The sequence below is a fragment of the Silene latifolia genome, chromosome X (genome assembly GCF_048544455.1).
Source record: "Silene latifolia isolate original U9 population chromosome X, ASM4854445v1, whole genome shotgun sequence".
Taxonomy (NCBI): Eukaryota; Viridiplantae; Streptophyta; class Magnoliopsida; order Caryophyllales; family Caryophyllaceae; genus Silene; species Silene latifolia.
The window spans coordinates 16,770,598-16,788,670 of NC_133537.1; the positions used below are offsets into that span (position 1 = coordinate 16,770,598).

Genomic DNA, 18,073 nt, shown 5'->3' on the forward strand with positions numbered 1-18,073 from the left:
AGATTTAGTAGAAGTGTCAGGTAATTAGCGGATTTTGGTTAATATATTGTTGTATCTATGTGTAAATTGTTAACAAACTCATTTTTCTCAATCTACTAATGCGAATATGCTGGTGGGAACAACATATTGAAAAACAGTAGATTGAGCTTCAATCTAGTGTTTCAATATGCCATTTACCAAACACTTAAATTAATATATTTGTGAGTCAAATATACTAAAAGTCTTGAATATGCGGAAAATTTACTAATCCGTCGTTTACCAAACACCCAATCTTATTTGTCTTGTAGAATAAGAATAATGGACCAAGCTACAAATTCTACGCGTAATCCACAGGAAGAGATATATTTTGATTAATTTAATCAAAATTCTGGAATATAGAACATTTGGTTTGCTTATATATGTTGTCTCTCTGTCTCATTTCTCCCACGCCTTCTCTCACAAGTCTCACAACCCCATTTTTACTCCAACCAACCAAAGATGACCTCCTCCTCTTCCGCTGCCTCTCGCAAGGCACTCTTTCCTTGCTCTTCTCTTTACCTTAATTGTTTCAACTTCCAATTTCATTTCTTGATCGTGAAGTTTCAATCTTTTCATTTAATGTTTGTGAATGTTGATTAATTTTGTATGTGGGTTGTGTAAATTTGAAGGCACTTAGCAAAATCGCTTGCAATCGACTGCAAAAGGAGCTTATGGAGTGGCAAATGAATCCTCCTGTTGGTTTTAAACATAATGTTACTGATAATCTTCAAAGGTTCTTTCTCTTTTTTTATTGTTTTAATTAATTTTTTCAGATTTCATGTGAAGTTTCAATCTTTAGGGTTTTGAATGATTAATTTAGGATTAAACTATGATGGGTAATTTTTATTTTGTGATTATATGTTGAAAATTTAGGTGGGTAATTGAAGTTAATGGAGCACCAGGAACTTTGTATGAAAATGAGAAATATCAACTTCAAGTTGATTTCCCTGAACATTATCCTATGGAAGCTCCTCAGGTCCTTTTCTTACCTTTTTTAAGCATATACTCCCTCCGGCCGAAGTATTTGTTTACCTTTTTGATTGTTTGTGAGGGGTGTTTGAATCAAAGGTAAACAAATGTTTGGGACGGAGGGAGTATGTGTTAGCTACTCCATTTAGGGAAAAGAAAAAGCATTGTTATTGTTATTTTGTGTTATTGATGATCACCTTACATGATGATGGATTGTTGGGATTGAGTGGGTTTTGTTGTGTTGGGACAGGTGATATTTTCACCACCGGCACCAATGCATCCTCATATATATAGCAATGGCCATATATGTTTAGGTAATGATTTTCTCTAAAAGATGTGTTGTTAATTTGTTTCTGGAATTTCCATGTCTTTTTTGAGACCGTTTGTGTGCAACCAAGTTATTAACTGGGTTATAATTGGGGTATATACCATGAAGTGAAATCATTGTGTGTAGTCTGTGTACAACTGTCTCATTTGAGTCTGCCCTTTCAATTTGCTTTGAGCGTAGGGTTTAGTGATAGATATACTCTTTGCTTTCTAGTTGCTGTCTTGCTGATGCTTGTTGGTGTCACTTGGCTGTTTAAGTACTGGTTATTATGCGATAATAATCCCGCAGTTCCCCTCCGCTGTTGTTGATTGTGATAATTTTGATTGAACTGACAGTCTGATACTTATTGGTTGTCATTCCGTGCTGAAAATGCCTTTGATCGGCCAACATTATTGTTTGTTATGGTGTTACATGCCAAATACCTATATTGTCTGAAAGGCTTTATTCTTCCATATCTTTTCATAACGCCATTGTAGATCACTTGAATCTGTTTGTTTGTGGGTGTTGACCTAATAAATGGATATTTTTGGTTGTCGTTTCGCATTTATTTGTTGAGCAGATGCATTTGTATGGTGGCCATTAGGTCAATCATCATTATTTGGGTGAATATTGTTTTGTATTTTGAGCTACTACCTCCATTCCATTTTTATTGTCCCACTTTCCATTTTGGGAAGGATTTAAGAAATATGGGTAAAATTACAACTCTACCTCTTTACTTAAGAAAAATGGGGACAATGTCATTTTGATAGAAAAGTTTGTGATGGATGGAGTTGGGTGGCATATGCAGCTAGAAAGGCGTTGGGTTTGAATATAAAGAGTACCGATTTCAGCACCAAGGCCTTGGAAACCAGAGACGAGAACATTAGAGGCAAAAAGACGTCTCATTGTATCACGACCATAGACAGCCAGCTGCCTGCTGTGCAGATCCTCGTCTATATCAGGCATTGCCATCATAATAGAAACTTGTTTGTTGCTGTTGCTGCTGTTGTAGTTGTTATCGGCTCCTTGAATGTGACATTTCTTAACACGAGTTAGTTGTTGAAGAAGAAGAGTGGTGGTGGTCAGCAGCTCTCTTTCTTGGAAGCATATATTTTGGAGATTAGGGGTAATAGTGATACTCCACCCATTTAGCATACCAAATTTAGAAAGCGGACAATTAATTTGGAATAAATTTTAGAGAAAAGAGGACAATAAAAGTAGAATGGATGGAGTATATAAGAGGCTATAAGAGAATTGATTTTGGAATTAGGGAGTTGATTGCCTTTTATTTATTTTGCATATATGTCTTAGAACTGCATTTTGTTGAAGACATAGGATCTGATCAAGATCTCATAGATGATTCTCATATACTCTGTAGCATTAATTATAGAGCCTGATATGAGTAATTTTCTTCGGTTCCAATGGAGCCAAAGACTTTGTTTCTGGATTATGATGGAACAAGGCAAATTGATCAGTATGGCTGCCCACCGATGCAGTTCTAGACACAATTTTCATTTTGGGTTGTTCCGTGCTAATATAGAGTTAAGGCTGCGTACATAAGACTTGATGCACTGGAGTGTTGTTGCCGTTGTTGTGAGCAGATGATAATATGATATTAACATATACTCGTATCTATTAACCAAGACTTTATGTCTCTTGACTGTGTCTGCTATTTGAGCACTTAACATATATCTGTGAACCATGACTTTATGTCTCTTGACTGTGTTGGCTAATTGACTATTCGTTGCAGATATCCTGTACGACTCATGGTCCCCAGCTATGACAGTGAGCTCTATCTGCATCAGCATTCTCTCAATGCTCTCAAGCTCTACAGTGAAGGTTAGTTGTTTTGCTCCTCCTTTAGCAAATATTTCCAATGGCAGCAGTTTCCCGAAATGAATAACTGAAATCAGCGATAGCATATCTTATAGCTATTGTGTTTTTGTACAAACATCACTAAAATAATGTATGAGTAACGAGTATATATAAACAAAAGACCGACTTGGGATAGGTTGATTGAAGTCTTAAGATGATAGGAGTTTCATATTGATTGTATAAACATGATATTCCCATCTTCAGTTCGTTTCTAATGCTTTGATAAAGAAAACTTGCTATGATCAACCCTTTGAACTTGCTTTGTGATGCTGAACACCTCCAAACCTGTTCTTTCACTGCCATATTCAAAGTTCACGACTCTTCTCAGTCCTGGACTTGACGATCCTTTCTTCATTTTATATTCTGTAGACGGAATAGGGAGGTTGAGATTGATAGTGACAGTGAAGTGCATCTATATACAGTTAAAGAGGGGGTCTATGAAGATTTTTGTTGCGCTCAGATATTTTCCTTTTCCAACATAGTTGTACTGATTAGCCTCGTGACTTTAAAAGAGTGATTAAATGAAGACAGATCCCTAGCCCAAGTTCCATCATCTACCTTACTCTCAATTAATTTCTGCCTCAGTTAATAAATGAAAAAAATTCTCCTTGTATTGGCTATCTTAGGTCTTCTCCTTTCACTGCAAGCACTAACACTACATTTGACGGTGAATGCAGGAAAGGCCTGAAGATAATGACCGCTATGTAAAGAACTGCCGAAATGGAAGGTCGCCGAAGGAGACCAGGTGGTGGTTCCATGATGACAAAGTATGAAGGTTTATACAGATGGTTGTCATTATCTTGCTATGACTACTACACTTGACATTATTATCCTAACTCATCATCATAGATGAAACTGTATAAAACCGGATACATAAAGAGAGGCTTCTTGAGAAGCTGAACTGTCATTGTTCTTCTGTTTGGTCAGTTATTGGGAGAAGGCGCTGTTTTTGTATAGTAAGAAAGATCCTTGTGCAACTTTATCTGTAATGAGCGAACGCCATTGAGTGTTATCTTGGTGATTTGGGGAATACCGAGACTGTATTGTTCGATACAATAACCTCTTAAAAACCCACCCTCCTCAGCCCAAATTACGGTGGGGGAGTAAGTAATACTATATTACGGAGTACTATATATTGTAAAGTACAATGTCTTCTCTCGGGTATGTAGTACATTCGCTCATCTACTAAACAGTTCAGTGGTAAGAGTTATCGCAATGGTGAATTTGTGAAACATAGGTGTAGTAAATGAGCTGATCCAAGTTCAAGCATTGCTATTGTATCTGAAGGATAAACACAGTGTCTATAGCAGCAACAAAAAACAGAGCCAACTTCCAAGAATCATACAAACAACCTCAACCCAAAATTGTCCCGTCACACAAACATATTCCGTCTTCATTTTTTTTTTCGTCTTCAAATAGTCGTTTAATTTCAGTTTCCCATATAATTTACTATCATAAAAGTCTCATGAGAGACCGTCTCATATTTAAAACATCGCAAAAATCGGTATGGACACATGAGCATTGATTAAAGTTACTCTGGGACAAGAGTAATACCATACTCAAACTGATCAGAAGTTCATTTTTGGGCGTTGTTATAAAGCAGTATTTGAGAGAGAGAGAGAGAGAGAGAGAGAGAGAAGAATTGAGTTGAATTTAAGAGAAAAATGGTGTACACAAAAAGAGCAAGAAAAAGAAAAGCAGCCATTAATGTCAAACAACAACAAAAACAAGGAAGCTTTACATCTCCTCCTTGCTACCAGGTCTTTCTCACTTTCTCATTCTCAACACATAAATGTATGTTCTACATTTACTTGTCATTTTGGTGTTTTTTTTTTTTTTTTTTTTTTTTTTTTACTTTTCCCTTGCTTTATTTTCAAATTTTCTCATGTTTTGTGTTGTGAATTTCCTAATTATTCGTAGTTGTTGATGGACGATGGTGTTGTTCTTGGAAGTGTGGAAAGTTGTGAACTTTAACATTCAATTGTAGTGCTCTCTCCTTGTCTTTGAATTGTACTCCTGTGTTTTCACTAGGATTTATGTTACTGCTGTCTCCACAACTATATTCATGTATTGATTGATCGGATTTAGGCGAATCCAAGTTATATACATTTTGCCTAGTTTTGGTGTTGGAAAACTTAAATTTACAATTGTTATAGGTGAAGGTTAAATTTATGTAGAGAGGAACTCGCTGCTGTTTTCGCAGAGATATATGACATTCTTAAACTACTGTCTTATTGCGAAAGTCCTGATTTTCATACACACAATAGCAGCCACATAAGTGAGGCCCCTGAAATCCTAGGGGTCTTCAGTCTTGTCCAGAGAAACTAGACCATGTTAAGAGTTAAGAGGGAGATACTGAAATTTCATCTATTTTGTTGCAATGCAGTCTTCGGAAGTTGGCATCCCTGCAAAGAAACCCCAGCATGAAAAGGAGGACTCAAATCAAGTAGGTGTGTTACAACAATGTAAATTTGAACAGATGCAGGGAGCGGTCATTCCTGTTCCTGATCCAAAAGGGCTCGACAAATTTCATTCATCACGACACTTGGATCTTCTTGTTGGTTCTTTGAACTATAACCTATCAGTAGCCGGTAACTCTTCTACTTCTATACCTGCTACTGCTACTGCTCATGAGGAGCTTGATCCTATCCTTGCTCACAAAACCATGGCTGGTTCTGGGAGTACTAAAAATGCTGATGACACTCTCCCCCGGGGAGGCAACAAGGAAGCGACAAACCATTTAAGCAGCATACATGGAGAGATTTCAAGCAACTGTTTCCATGAAAACAGCCCTCAAGAGTCTGCTAGCTTCAACCTAACAGAAATAGCTGAGAAAATGTGTAACTTTGATGAAGTTGACTCGTTTGGATCCGAGAGCAACTTAGTCTCAGTAGGAGGGTATAAAGTAAAGCCCAAGTATGAATTCCCTCTTGGTCATATTCTTTCCAAGTATGGAGATATAGGTGTTAATTGTTCTCTAACAGTCAAATTTCGCTCCTTGTGCATGGAACATCTCTGTGACATTATTCAGAACTTGATGGATACTAACATTGTAGCTATCACGGATGACGATCTTGAAGAAATGATGGGTCATGTTGGAGATTTAGAGAAACAAAATCTCGATATTGAGTGGCTTAAAGAGAGACTGAATGAAATAAGCGAGGCAAAGCGTGCAATTAAGGTCTTGAGGTCATCTTCGAATGAAAAAACCCATCACGCTGAATTGAAAGCTGAAGTTAAGAAGAGGAGTCAGCAATTGGAAGCGAAAAAGAGAGAATTTGCTCTCAAAGAAGCAGAACTCCAAGAGCTTGGAAAGGAAATCTTTGCTGATAAACGCGACATTGTTGCAATGGAGAATGGAATCGTCAAAGTGGAGAAGGTGATATCAGAAAATAAAGCTAAGCTGAGACCTTTTGTGAATATGGAATCATTAGGTCAGGGTTTAATATAGACTTGAATATCTAATGCTGATTTTGGTTAGACTTGTTAACAATCATAGGCGAAGATATAACTTCACAAGGGTTACTGCTAGTAAGATATTGGCTTAAATGTGTAAGTATAGAGTATTAAGAGTAAGACGTTTGATGGCCTTTCCGTATATGTATGTTCGTTTGATTCTTAATTTCAAACTTAGGCCACACTGCGATCCTGAGATGTTGCACGAAACACCCCGGATAAAAGTCTTAAAGCTAAGAAAGATTCAGAATCCTATGCTTGTCCGTCTTGTAATGAATATTTGCCCATTGACATAAAAGTTTGATGGTGGAATGCAGGGGAATGAAAGACACAACGTCACACTTCAAATCAAGCAGTTTTATTGTTATTCAAGTCCATCTCTATACAAAGGCCGATAATATCGTCATCTCTTTAGTCGAGTGTCTTACATGAAAACTAAACTCGAAACTTAGGTAAACTAGAGATTGACATAGTCTGAATTCGAAATTTGAGAGTCCCAACATAATTCAAAAATTTAGGAAAACTGAAAAACCAAACTCTCTTGGAAAATAACAGAGAATTTTTAGAACTTCTTGTTAAGAGTTCAACCCTTGTTAGCCTCGTTCCGATATTAGACCACTGCGTGTCTACTTAAAGAACACAAATTCTCACTTTAGATGAACACTATCCGTCTAAAACTTTAAATGGATATTATCCCTCTCACAAAATGAGAGCTAATCCGTCTAAAGGTGTAGGCGGATAGTGTACCTTTCATGAAATGAGAGAGTGGATAATGCAAGTGAGTGGAAAATGGATACCTCCATTGCCCTCCCACTTGCATTTTGTAAGAGGAACATTGTTCGTTTAAAACTTTAAACGAATAGTGTCCGTATACAATGAGACGAATTAGTTAAAGAAAATAAGATAATGTCCTTGACCGGTAAGAACTCGGTACGACTCTCACACATCTTCGTTGTGACCTAAACTATAAAAGATCAAGGCACAGGAGATTGTGTGGGGCCTTCAAAGGACAGCTGTCAACATGCCAACAGCTCCATATCAATGCATAGTGCATATAGTACACTGATACACCCAAAAAATATGCAAGAAGCTCAGAATTAATGAATTAGGTGAGAAAAAAGGTAGAAAAAAATGGTGAATACAAGAAGTGATGGTTATCAAATAGTACCTCCCAAATGCACGATTTATCGTTGTGCAAAATAGAGGGTCGATCCCACAAGGAGTCAAGAAGATTACTAATTGTTCTAATCCTACCGTTTAGCTAAGTCAGCAATAAAGGATGAATTTGTTATACTAAGACTACCTAAGACAAAATGAAATTCAACTAAACAAGAAATAGGTAAATGAGCAAGAGGAAATGATAAATTGTAAATCAAATGATTTAAAGGCCTAAGACTCGGTTCTCCCCTAAACAATTCATAACTTCACACCATTAAATCTCTAGGCCAATCATAAGGGTAACTAGGTGAGGAGGAGATGACTCTAATTCGCCTAAGACCCCCCCTCTCCCGGGTTCGAAGTAGGACACTAGCACTACCCACCAACCCCCCTCTCGGGTTTGAAGGTCGGAATCCTCAACTCAACACTCAACAACCCCAAAAACGTGCACTTTTCCAAGGAGGTCGAGAAATTGGTCAAGGTCATTAAGTACTCATCATAATCCGGGTCATCCCACTCCTTCTCTCGAAGGTCGATTTCAAACGCTAGTCTAGAGGTACCTTCCCTTGGTTCTCCCTTTCGGTCTCAACCTAGGTTAGCAATAGGGTCGAATCCCGGGTACCCAACTTACAACCTAACCAACTCTCGTTGGTGGACAAGGGTCACAAGTCGACACTACCCAAAATCAGCCCATAAACCAAATCATTCCTCTAAACTACCCTCACCAATTTCCCCAAATAATTAGCCTTTATGAGATTCAATTAGTGAAGTTACTCATGTCGGGTCAAACCGAGTCCTAGTGAAAGACTACTCACTAATCATGTTTCTAAAAGCAAGAGGAGCAACGAAGATGGTTTCTTTAGGTATAAACATGGTGAGAGAATAAATTCTACTACTAATCATGCAATGAATCAACAATAATTATGAGGAAAAATAATTTAATCTAATAATGATGAGGATTGAACTAAAAGACACAACCTTTAACACAAGTAACTCAAAGATTCAATCTTTAACACAAGGAAATCAAAGACTCAATCTTTAGGTGTAAATAACAAAGATGAACAAAGGAAAGATGAACAAGAGAAATAATAACAACAATCAAACAACTAGATTGGAATCCTAACATAAACAATCAAACAAAACTTGAAGGAAAAGCAAATGTAAACAAATGAAATTAGGGAAAGAAATAATACCAACTCAATAGCAAGAAAGGAATTTGGATTGAAAAATAAGGAAGGAGGAACCTTCAATCTTCTTACAACCCAGTTTCTACTACTAAGCATGATGTAATAATTGAAGAACTTGTTCTAATTAGGGAAAGATTAACAAAGTAATTAACAAGATTCAAGTTTGGGAAGGGAAATTAATTTAGATCTGGGGTTGTGTGTACAACTGATTAAAGGAGGGGGTATATATAGTTTGCACCAAGATTAGGGTAGGATTTGTAAATGGGCCTGAAATGCGGGTATGCGCTCCCGGCCGGTCAACCGGCTGCCGGGCCTATGACCGGCTGGGAAGTTCCTGGAAGTTGAATTGATTTTTGATATCATCAGGTGGCCATGGCCGGGCAACCGGCTGCCGGTCACTGACCGGCTGGGAGGCACGTTGACTTCATCTTGACTCCTGGGCTTTATGGGAACTCCCAGCTGGGTGACCGGCTGCCGGCCTTATGACCGGCTGGGAAGTTCCTGTAACTTCCTTTGATCTTGAGCTCATTGTTCTCCCAGCCGGGTAGCCGGCTGCCGGGCTACCGGCTGAGAATTCCCTTTGCCTAATCCTTACTTGAATTGTATACATTTGGTGTTCCCAGCCGGCTGACCGGCTGCCGGCCTACCGGCTGGGAGTACTTCTCGGCATCAATTCCTCCTCCTTCCATGCTTAGTTGAGTGAACTCGTCTTCTAGCTTCAATTCTCCCATTCTCGCCTCAATTCCTGCAAGGGAGGTACAATATCATAGGTATGGGAATTAGGGCATGAATTGCAAGCAAGAACGTATAAAACCGACCCAAATGGAGTCGGAAAGCATAAAAATAGAGGGGAAAAGTGGTGTAAAAGAATCCTATATCAAACCTCCCCACACTTGAACATTACTCGTCCTCGAGTAAATCCTCAATCAATGTACAAGGCACTACTAAGATAGATATGGAGAGTGGGTGCACAATATAAGCATCACTCAACTAAGCTACTAACTAAGCCGATCGAGTATTAGCGCACTCAACGCCCCTTCAACTCACAATTTGGCACTTATGAGGGAAAAGTGCCCTATTGTAAGGCAAGTTGGGTCTTGCTACAAAAAGGCGACACATCTATCATGAAAGCACGTAATCAAGCAATAGAATGCATCTCACAAAATGGTCCACTTTCCTCATCTAAGTGGCCGGATTTTCAAGCAACAAAACACGGTCTTGGTCGGGAGTACCGTCTCAGAAGTTCCAACAGAGGTGTCAACCTCCTAAGCATGTCTCAAGAAAACCTAGCGTGACCAATGCTCAAGAAACAAATTCAAGAGCGGGGTAAGGGGAAGTAGGCAAGTCCGCCGAGAATTACTAAACCGACACGAGATTCAACCCAAAGACCACGACTAAGGGGACCTAGGCAACGACATCCTCACGGTTTTCACTCGTCACTCATTAAAAGAACAAGGTCATTTTTGTGATATATAGTAACCGAAATCACTCTTCTAACTCGACTAACGAAAACGTGCCCGCAATCTAATGTGTAAGATCGTCCTATGTCCAATGAAATGCAAACAATGGTAAAATGCACACAATATGAAACAAGGGTTGTAACGGGGCTAGGGAGTAGGTCAAAACGGGATTGGTGCAAGCACCGTTTGGATATGTGGAGTTCAAATCAAGAATTGCCGACACATCGTAACCCATTTCTTATTGCAACACATGAGACGCGTCTATGCCCTAACATAGCATGGATCACCAAAACTATGCAAAAATTGCATAAACCCAACTCAAATTGAAAAAACTCAAAAATACTCCTCTTATTTCAACAAATGGTAACGTCTACACCGTAACAAAGGCTCGGTTTCCCAAGCCATGCAAAAAATGTGTAAACCCGACTCATTTTGGAAAAACATCAATTTGCCCTTTTATTTAGCAACGACTTTTTCTACCCCATTTAATGATGAGGAGGGGTGTTGCTTGCCTTTTTCTTTTCTTGACAACATATATACAACACGCATGACTCATTTTTTTTTCGATTTTTCATGACTTTTTCACTTTTCTATTTTGTTTTTCATTTCTTTTTCAAAACCTCTTATTTATATACAATGCCGAAAACACCAAGTTTTTGACCCGAGTGGACATGTATACTATCCACCATCATGACCCAAATCACCTCCTACAACACACTACAAAACCGACCAATTCTTGATTAAGGAAGGGTGGTTATGGAATGTGGCTATTTTGGTGGGTTGCCAAATGGAAAGGCTAAAGCTCAAAGGGGTGAATAAAAAAGGGAGATAATGGAGGAGAGAAAACAAGGCTATTTGGCTATGTGAGGTTCATATGCAAACAGATTTTTGCTTCATATCATGTGCACAAAAATGTAATGCAATTTCATAGTCTAAGGACGAAATGACACACTTGTGCGTCGTGATGTGACACGCCTTGCGAGGAGGCCTACTCTCAAACCTAGATGAGGGAGGGGTATGAATGTACCCACCCTAGGAGGCTCTACCTTTACCTTTGAGTAGCTAAGTCGAGCCTAAGGTCTAGTCTACGGCCCTAGGTCTCACAAGGTCGGTCTAAACTCATTGGCCAAGCCCACCTCCCTCGGCTAACTAAGAGGTCACGGGTGCGAGCCACGAGGAGGGGAAAGGCACAATTGGACTCATAACTCATCACGGGGGTACTTGATTCCCTTCCTCAACCATGCTTATGCAAAATATTTACAAACAAAGTGCAACTAAGCCTAAACACAACACATATGCACATGTGACGAAATGCAAGCGGGAATCAAAAGAACATAAAGATAAACATGCAACAAATTATCTAATCCTAACAGCAGGCATCAACACCAAACAATCCTCATGGTCTCCCAATGAGACACCCAAGGCAACAAAATTCCCATTCTCCTTCAAAATATTCAAGATACCAAAAAGAAAGAATAGTAAAAAGGAGTAAGAGATAGGAAGGATTATACCAAGCGGTCTTCTAGCTCATTTTTGCCTCAAATGTTTAATGCGCTATGCCAAAGGTTAGATAAGACACACACACACACACACACACACACACACACACACACACACACACACACACACACACACACACACACACACACACACACACACACACACACACACACACACACACACACACACATATATATATACAATGCAAATGTTTTTGTATTTTTTCGAAATTTTTTAATTTTTAGGCAATTTCTTGAGATTTTATCAAATTTACAAGTATTTACAAATATAAACAAATATTCACAAGAGTGGATATTTCCATCCCCACACTTGAGATGTACATTGTCCTCAATGGACAAAAGCATAGGGAGTGAATAAGAAAAAGAAAGGAACATATTTTTGTATTTTTGATTTTTTTTGAATTAAAAATGACATATTTTTGGTATTTTTTTTTTGAAAATTAAAAGCACATATTTTTGTTTTGCAATATATGAATTTCCTCCCCACACTTATTTATTTACATTAGTTCCAAATGGAAATAAATGTGTGGAGGAAATTAAAAATAAAAATGCATGTTTTTGATGTTTTTTTTAGGCCCTCCCCACACTTATTTATAGACATGGGAGGGCATTTAGAGAAATAAAAGAACATGTTTTTGTTGATTTTTGTCATTTTTCAATTTTTTTTGTGATTTTAAGATAAGAATGCAATGCATGGTCTATTCTATATGCAATATTTAAATTACAATGCAAGGTATACTAAGTGAATGCAATGTCTAAATGTGACAATATATTACAAATTTGAAAGCTAATGCAATCCTAGATGAATGCAACTACGTGAATTTTTAACTAAATGCATGCGAAAAATTAAACATGAATGAGAAAATTTGGATTTAAGGGAGAGATCATACTTGGTACTTTGGATTGAGTTGGGAGGGAGTGGAGCCCTCATTACTAGGCTCTACTCGTACTCGGTCTCATCGCCATCACCGTCCCCATTGCCATCATCATCACCATCATCATTACCGGCCCCGAACTCGGACTCACGGATGAAATCGTCCGTGTTCATCGGCATGTCCGAGCCGAAACCCCCCGTGATGTCAGTAAAGGGCTCATGGCTCCCGCCGGGCATGTTAGAACCTCCCTCTCCAAAGATGGAGGGAGAACCTCTAAACCACCTAGTATCTTGTCCTTCCCCTTGAGTGGAAGGTGGCGTAGGGAAGACCGGGGCGCTATAGTAGTCGGGGCGCAAATTAATGTCGCCGTAGAGATAGGTCCCGTCCTCCGGATGCCCGCCATCCGGAAATAGGTAGTAGGAGGGGTGGAGGTTGGAGGGGTGCTTGTATTGGCGCCTCATATAATCATCATAAACCGGAAATTGACCGATAGAGTGGTCAAAGTAAATCCGGTCTAGTCGTTGTTGAAGTCCATGCCGCTCACTAGCGGCGGTTGCCATGTTAATCTTCATATCCTCCATAAAGGAGATGAGGTCGGCGTGGAGAGGGGGTGGTTGTTGTGGTTGGTGACTAGAGGAACCCTCCCCTTGTTGGAAAGGTCCGGCAACGAAGGGGGAAGAGGGTGTGGTATACCGCAAGGTAGGTCTCGCGGGGATGATTGGTCGGTCACGGGTGTAGCGAAGATTGGGATTTTGTTGTTGGGGGAATGGAGGGGTCTTCGGGGCTCTCAATTTCAAGCAAATAATGTGGTGAGTTTGGCACCACTTTCATCTTCTCGGGGTTAGGAAGGGGAATCGAATTTCTGTCAACACCGTTCATCCGGATTTGTCAATAGTCAAGGCCGTCGTTCGGGTTAGTCTTTAACCAATTGAGGTTGCGGTTGATGTAGTTCTTGAAAAGCATGGTATACTCTATAATGTACCTCATACCACTCAAGTTTACCCTCCGATTGAGTCGCTTGGCTAAATGGGTGATGAGTCCACCCACGACAATTGAAGTTGTTTGGCTCGGAGAGTTGCTAAGGCGTTGCAAGGTAAGGGCCAAGTGGTGAGCAATGTCTATCTTGAAGGTAGTGGGGTTGGAACAAAGGTAAGACCCTCGAATTTCCAACTCCTCCATTCGGAAGTTGTGATTCTCCTCTCGACCGAAAATAGTCCACCCCATAAACCAGTGCCAAACCCAAATAGCCGCATTATGGACAGTATTAGCGGCTCTCTTGACCCCCGGTAGGTCGTCTAAACCCGTGATCGCCTTCCATAAGGCCCCGTGGTCAAAGGTTTCAGGTGCCTTGTGATGAGGGCTCGTGTCAAGCCTGAAATGAGAGGCAAAGGTCGGTAGGGTCAAAGAGTAATCCTTGTTCATCAGACAGAAATACAAGAACACTACTTTTTGGGATTGGCGATGCTTATCAATACGAAGGGAACTCAAAAACTCTCATGTGAGTCGGGAATAGGTTTTTTCATGGAGTCCATACATCATCCGCATTCCTACCCCTTTAAATAAGTCAAGAGTCACTTGGTCTAGCCCTAACTCCCGCATGGATTGTCTATCAATGAATCAGGTCGGGGTGAGGGGACGTTGTTTGAATAAAACGAATTTACCTTTCATAGTGACGGATACAAATTGGAGGTCCGGGAAGTCGGGATCGGAGCTCATATCATTCGCCGCCGCCGCCACCACCATTTTCGCCTGTTGGAGGGCCAAATCACCCTTTCTCACTTTTTTCTTTGGGGCCATTTTGTGATTTTTAGGGAGGGTTAAGGGTTGAGGTGGTGGTTGTGGTGGTTTGTTGGTAGTGGGGAGGTGTTTAGAGGTGGTGGGAGTGGTTGTTGATTGATTGTGGTGGAGAGGGGTTAGGGTTAGAGGGAGGATGAGAGGGGAAGTTGTCGAAAAAATAATAGAGTTTGGGTTGTTTTTCGAGTAAAAATGAGCATCAGGGGTTTTCCAGCCGGTCATCAGAAGACCGGCTGGGAAAATGAGTAATTTCAAAATCTTCCAAAAAGTTACAGAAACCTCTCAGCCGGTCAGAGGACCGGCGGCCGGTCACCCGGCTGGGAGAACACCCAAACACCAAACCTGCCTAATATGCATTCCCAGCCGGTGGACCGGCTGCCGGCTGGGACATCTCATCCTTGTCATTTTATTACATTTTACCCAAGTAACGCATTCCCCGCCGGTGGACCGGCTGCCGGCCTGCCGGCTGGGACTCCTCATCCTTCAACTTGTCAAATTTCAATAAAAAATTTCCAGAAACTTCCCAGCCGGTCAGAAGACCGGCTGCCGGTCACCCGGCTGGGAATACGTTCCTTACTCGTTTTCTTCATTATACCCCTAGGCCCATATCCTATCACCTATTGGCCTCGACTTTCGTGTTTTCGACTTTCAAAACCGACTCATGACGTCGGGAAAAAGGCCAATTGATGGTCAAACGCTTGTTCGTCATACAAATCCCAAATTCTTCAGCAATTGTAACCGACATCAATCAAAATGTCAAGTATCATCCGTCCAAAATTTCTCATTTCCTACCTAAATGCATGATATTTACAATGTTGCATGGGTTGCCTCCCATGTAGCGCCCTTGTTTTATGTCGTAGGCTCGACGTAGTCAAGAAATAAAATCAAGTATGGAGAAGGTAAGTACCGATGGAGCATATGTTCTTCATGATGGGTGCCCCGACAATGTAATGTTGGAGTTAGTGTCCTCCACAATAGTGCGTTAACATAATAAATCTCATTAATGGAATATCATCAGATATTTATTTATTTGATCCTCGGCAGTTGATTAACGTAAATCGATAACGGTTGGCTGACTAGAGTTTGACGTTATTGTCGTGAGACGGCGGTGATCAACTGACCCCTTTCGGTCACACCTAAAGGAACGAACCCCAATTGATAACTAATTAATTGTATGAGATACAATTTGTTTAGTCCCTTGATTTATAGACTAAGAGGTTAGTCGATTATTTTTAGAGAGATTTCGAGTTGCGAACTCGAGGAGCGACAGTTATTATTTAATTATGCGATAATTGAATAATAATTTTTGGGAGACGAGTTTTAGTTAATTAACTATTAATTTACTAAAATTGTACTAATTTATTAATGTGATTAATATTAGTACGTAAATAATATGTGTAGTGGTACACGTATATTTACGGAGTGAATTGGACAAATTAATTATGGAAGTATTTAAACATGATACGATGTTTAAAATAAAAATTACACGGATTTGTGCGACAAATATAAGACCCAACATGGACCCGTAAATGGTCAAGTGGACCGTGTAAAATAAGAGTAGTGGATGATTACTCACATAATTATTTCACCTTATTTTGTATACTACCATAATTTATCTTATACTAGATTTTGCATGTGATGTAAGATAAAAATATAAGACAAAATTGTCCACTACCACACTCCATTCCACCCGCCACTTCCCTTCCCATACACTCCATATATTGTTCAATTATTCACTCTACTTCACTACTTTACTCAACACTTTTGCATGTGAATAATTCTACTACATCTCTCTAAAATAATAATCATCACTACTAAGCTTGTTAGTAAGAACATAAATAATATTACTAAGACTAGTTAGTAATATTTCTAATAATAATCAAGGGTACAATATTAATAAGTTCTAGTTCAATATTTGTTAATATTTCTGGGTTAGTTCTTGGGTGCAACAAGAAGGAGATCTTCTTATTGAAGATTTGCAAGGAGGATCTTCCATTTGGTTTAAGCTCAAGAACAAGCTAGTAAGGTGAACTAGCTTGTGCCCTTTTTACCACAAATTCAATGTAAGGAAATTATTTTTCCTTATACTTTCTTTTTATGCTTTCATATTAGCATGCATGTTACATAGATCACCTAAATAACAATTTATGAGATAAATTAATTTTATTAGAGAGTATAATATGGATCTATGATCTAACAAGTGGTATCAGAGCTTAGGCTTGTAATTTGCATGTTGATTTTAAGCATTTTAATGAATTATGTGATAATTTATAAAAACTCAAAAATTGTGTTAGAAGAGGTTTTAGCACGAAATTTTTGGGACATGCATACCTACGGATCTAAAAAGGTTTGTGGAATTTGTTTGGTGATTTTTGAAGTTATTTTGCTATTTTTAATGATTTTTGGTAGAAAACCGAGTCAAAATGTTGCATTTTAGTGAAAAATTGACTAAAATTAGTTAAAAGTTGATTCGGTGCATGGATTTTTTATGGTAGTTCATGCATGTTTTCTACTGATTTTATGCAAAAAGTTGAAGGTTGGTTCGAATTTTTTGCATGTTTATTGATTTTATCAAATAAAAGTTGATAAAAGTCAAATTAATTAATCATAATTTCGAAACTTTTGATTCTGCCCATGATAAATTTATGTACATTTAAGAATATTATTTAAATGTCAAAAGTGATTTTGCATGTGTGTTTTCACTTTGTTTTGATGTTTACTGGTTTTAGAGGTTAAAAACCGATAAATATCGATCTTTTTCTTCACAAAATTTATCCGGAATTTTTCGGCACTTTTTATGACATTTTGGTGTTCTTGGGAGTGTTCCAGAATACTAAAATTTTTTGTTTCAATTTTTTGGGTAATTTTTCAATTATTTTGGATTTTTACTTAAATGTTATGATTTTATCGATTAAATTAGCAAATTATCACCAAATCAAACTAATACATTATCATAAAATTAGTGAGGACTAATTTTGAGGTTCAAAACATTTGGACAATTAGTTTGGACTTAAATGAGATTTAAGAGTTAATATTGATTTTTACATGTTAAAAATCGATTAAATCCACAAAAACCGAGATGGATACCAATGAATGTTAGATAGGGCGATTTTGGCATCATTTTTACAGAATTTTAAGCATATTTATTTAAGTTGAATGAATGATTGTCATTTATTTAAAGTATTTATCTTATTGTACCTAGTATGGCCTAGTTAATTTTAATCGTTATTACCCGAAATGAATGGGAATATCGATTTGTTTGTAACTAAATACGATCTCGTATCGTCGGTTTGTAATTAATTAATAGTTTTATTTTATTTTATTAATTAATGTATAATAGGAATAGCTATGTAATTCATTTGTAATAGTTATTTTTACCGGCGTTTCCAAAAGACGGATTACAACGAGACGGAGTCTATTTTTGGAAGGTGTTCCAAATCCCACAAGGAAGAGC

At 38.6% G+C, this 18,073-nt stretch overlaps 2 protein-coding genes across 2 annotated transcripts; both read left to right on the forward strand.

Annotated features, from left to right (window-relative positions):
* Positions 1 to 368: 368 nt before the first annotated feature.
* On the forward strand, positions 369 to 4,373 carry LOC141623036 (putative ubiquitin-conjugating enzyme E2 18). Its single transcript, XM_074439070.1, has 6 exons — positions 369 to 510; positions 648 to 751; positions 892 to 994; positions 1,238 to 1,301; positions 3,045 to 3,133; positions 3,847 to 4,373. Exons 1-6 carry the CDS (start codon positions 478 to 480, stop codon positions 3,940 to 3,942), a joined length of 489 nt encoding a protein of 162 aa, XP_074295171.1. The 5' UTR covers positions 369 to 477; the 3' UTR covers positions 3,943 to 4,373.
* A 355-nt stretch (positions 4,374 to 4,728) lies between these two features.
* On the forward strand, positions 4,729 to 6,835 carry LOC141623035 (uncharacterized). The gene is made up of 2 exons (XM_074439069.1): positions 4,729 to 4,929; positions 5,556 to 6,835. The coding sequence occupies exons 1-2, from the start codon at positions 4,834 to 4,836 to the stop codon at positions 6,618 to 6,620; spliced, it is 1,161 nt and encodes a 386-aa protein (XP_074295170.1). The 5' UTR covers positions 4,729 to 4,833; the 3' UTR covers positions 6,621 to 6,835.
* The last annotated feature ends 11,238 nt before the right edge of the window (positions 6,836 to 18,073 follow it).

Excerpts from the sequence above, each read along its gene's own strand:
- LOC141623036 (XM_074439070.1), top strand. The coding sequence starts at position 478 with ATGACCTCCTCCTCTTCCGCTGCCTCTCGCAAG. Across the intron at positions 1,302-3,044 it reads CAATGGCCATATATGTTTAG|ATATCCTGTACGACTCATGG; the intron begins GTAATGATTTTC and ends TATTCGTTGCAG. Across the intron at positions 3,134-3,846 it reads TCTCAAGCTCTACAGTGAAG|GAAAGGCCTGAAGATAATGA; the intron begins GTTAGTTGTTTT and ends CGGTGAATGCAG.
- LOC141623035 (XM_074439069.1), top strand. The coding sequence starts at position 4,834 with ATGGTGTACACAAAAAGAGCAAGAAAAAGAAAAGCAGCCATTAATGTC. Across the intron at positions 4,930-5,555 it reads CATCTCCTCCTTGCTACCAG|TCTTCGGAAGTTGGCATCCC; the intron begins GTCTTTCTCACT and ends GTTGCAATGCAG.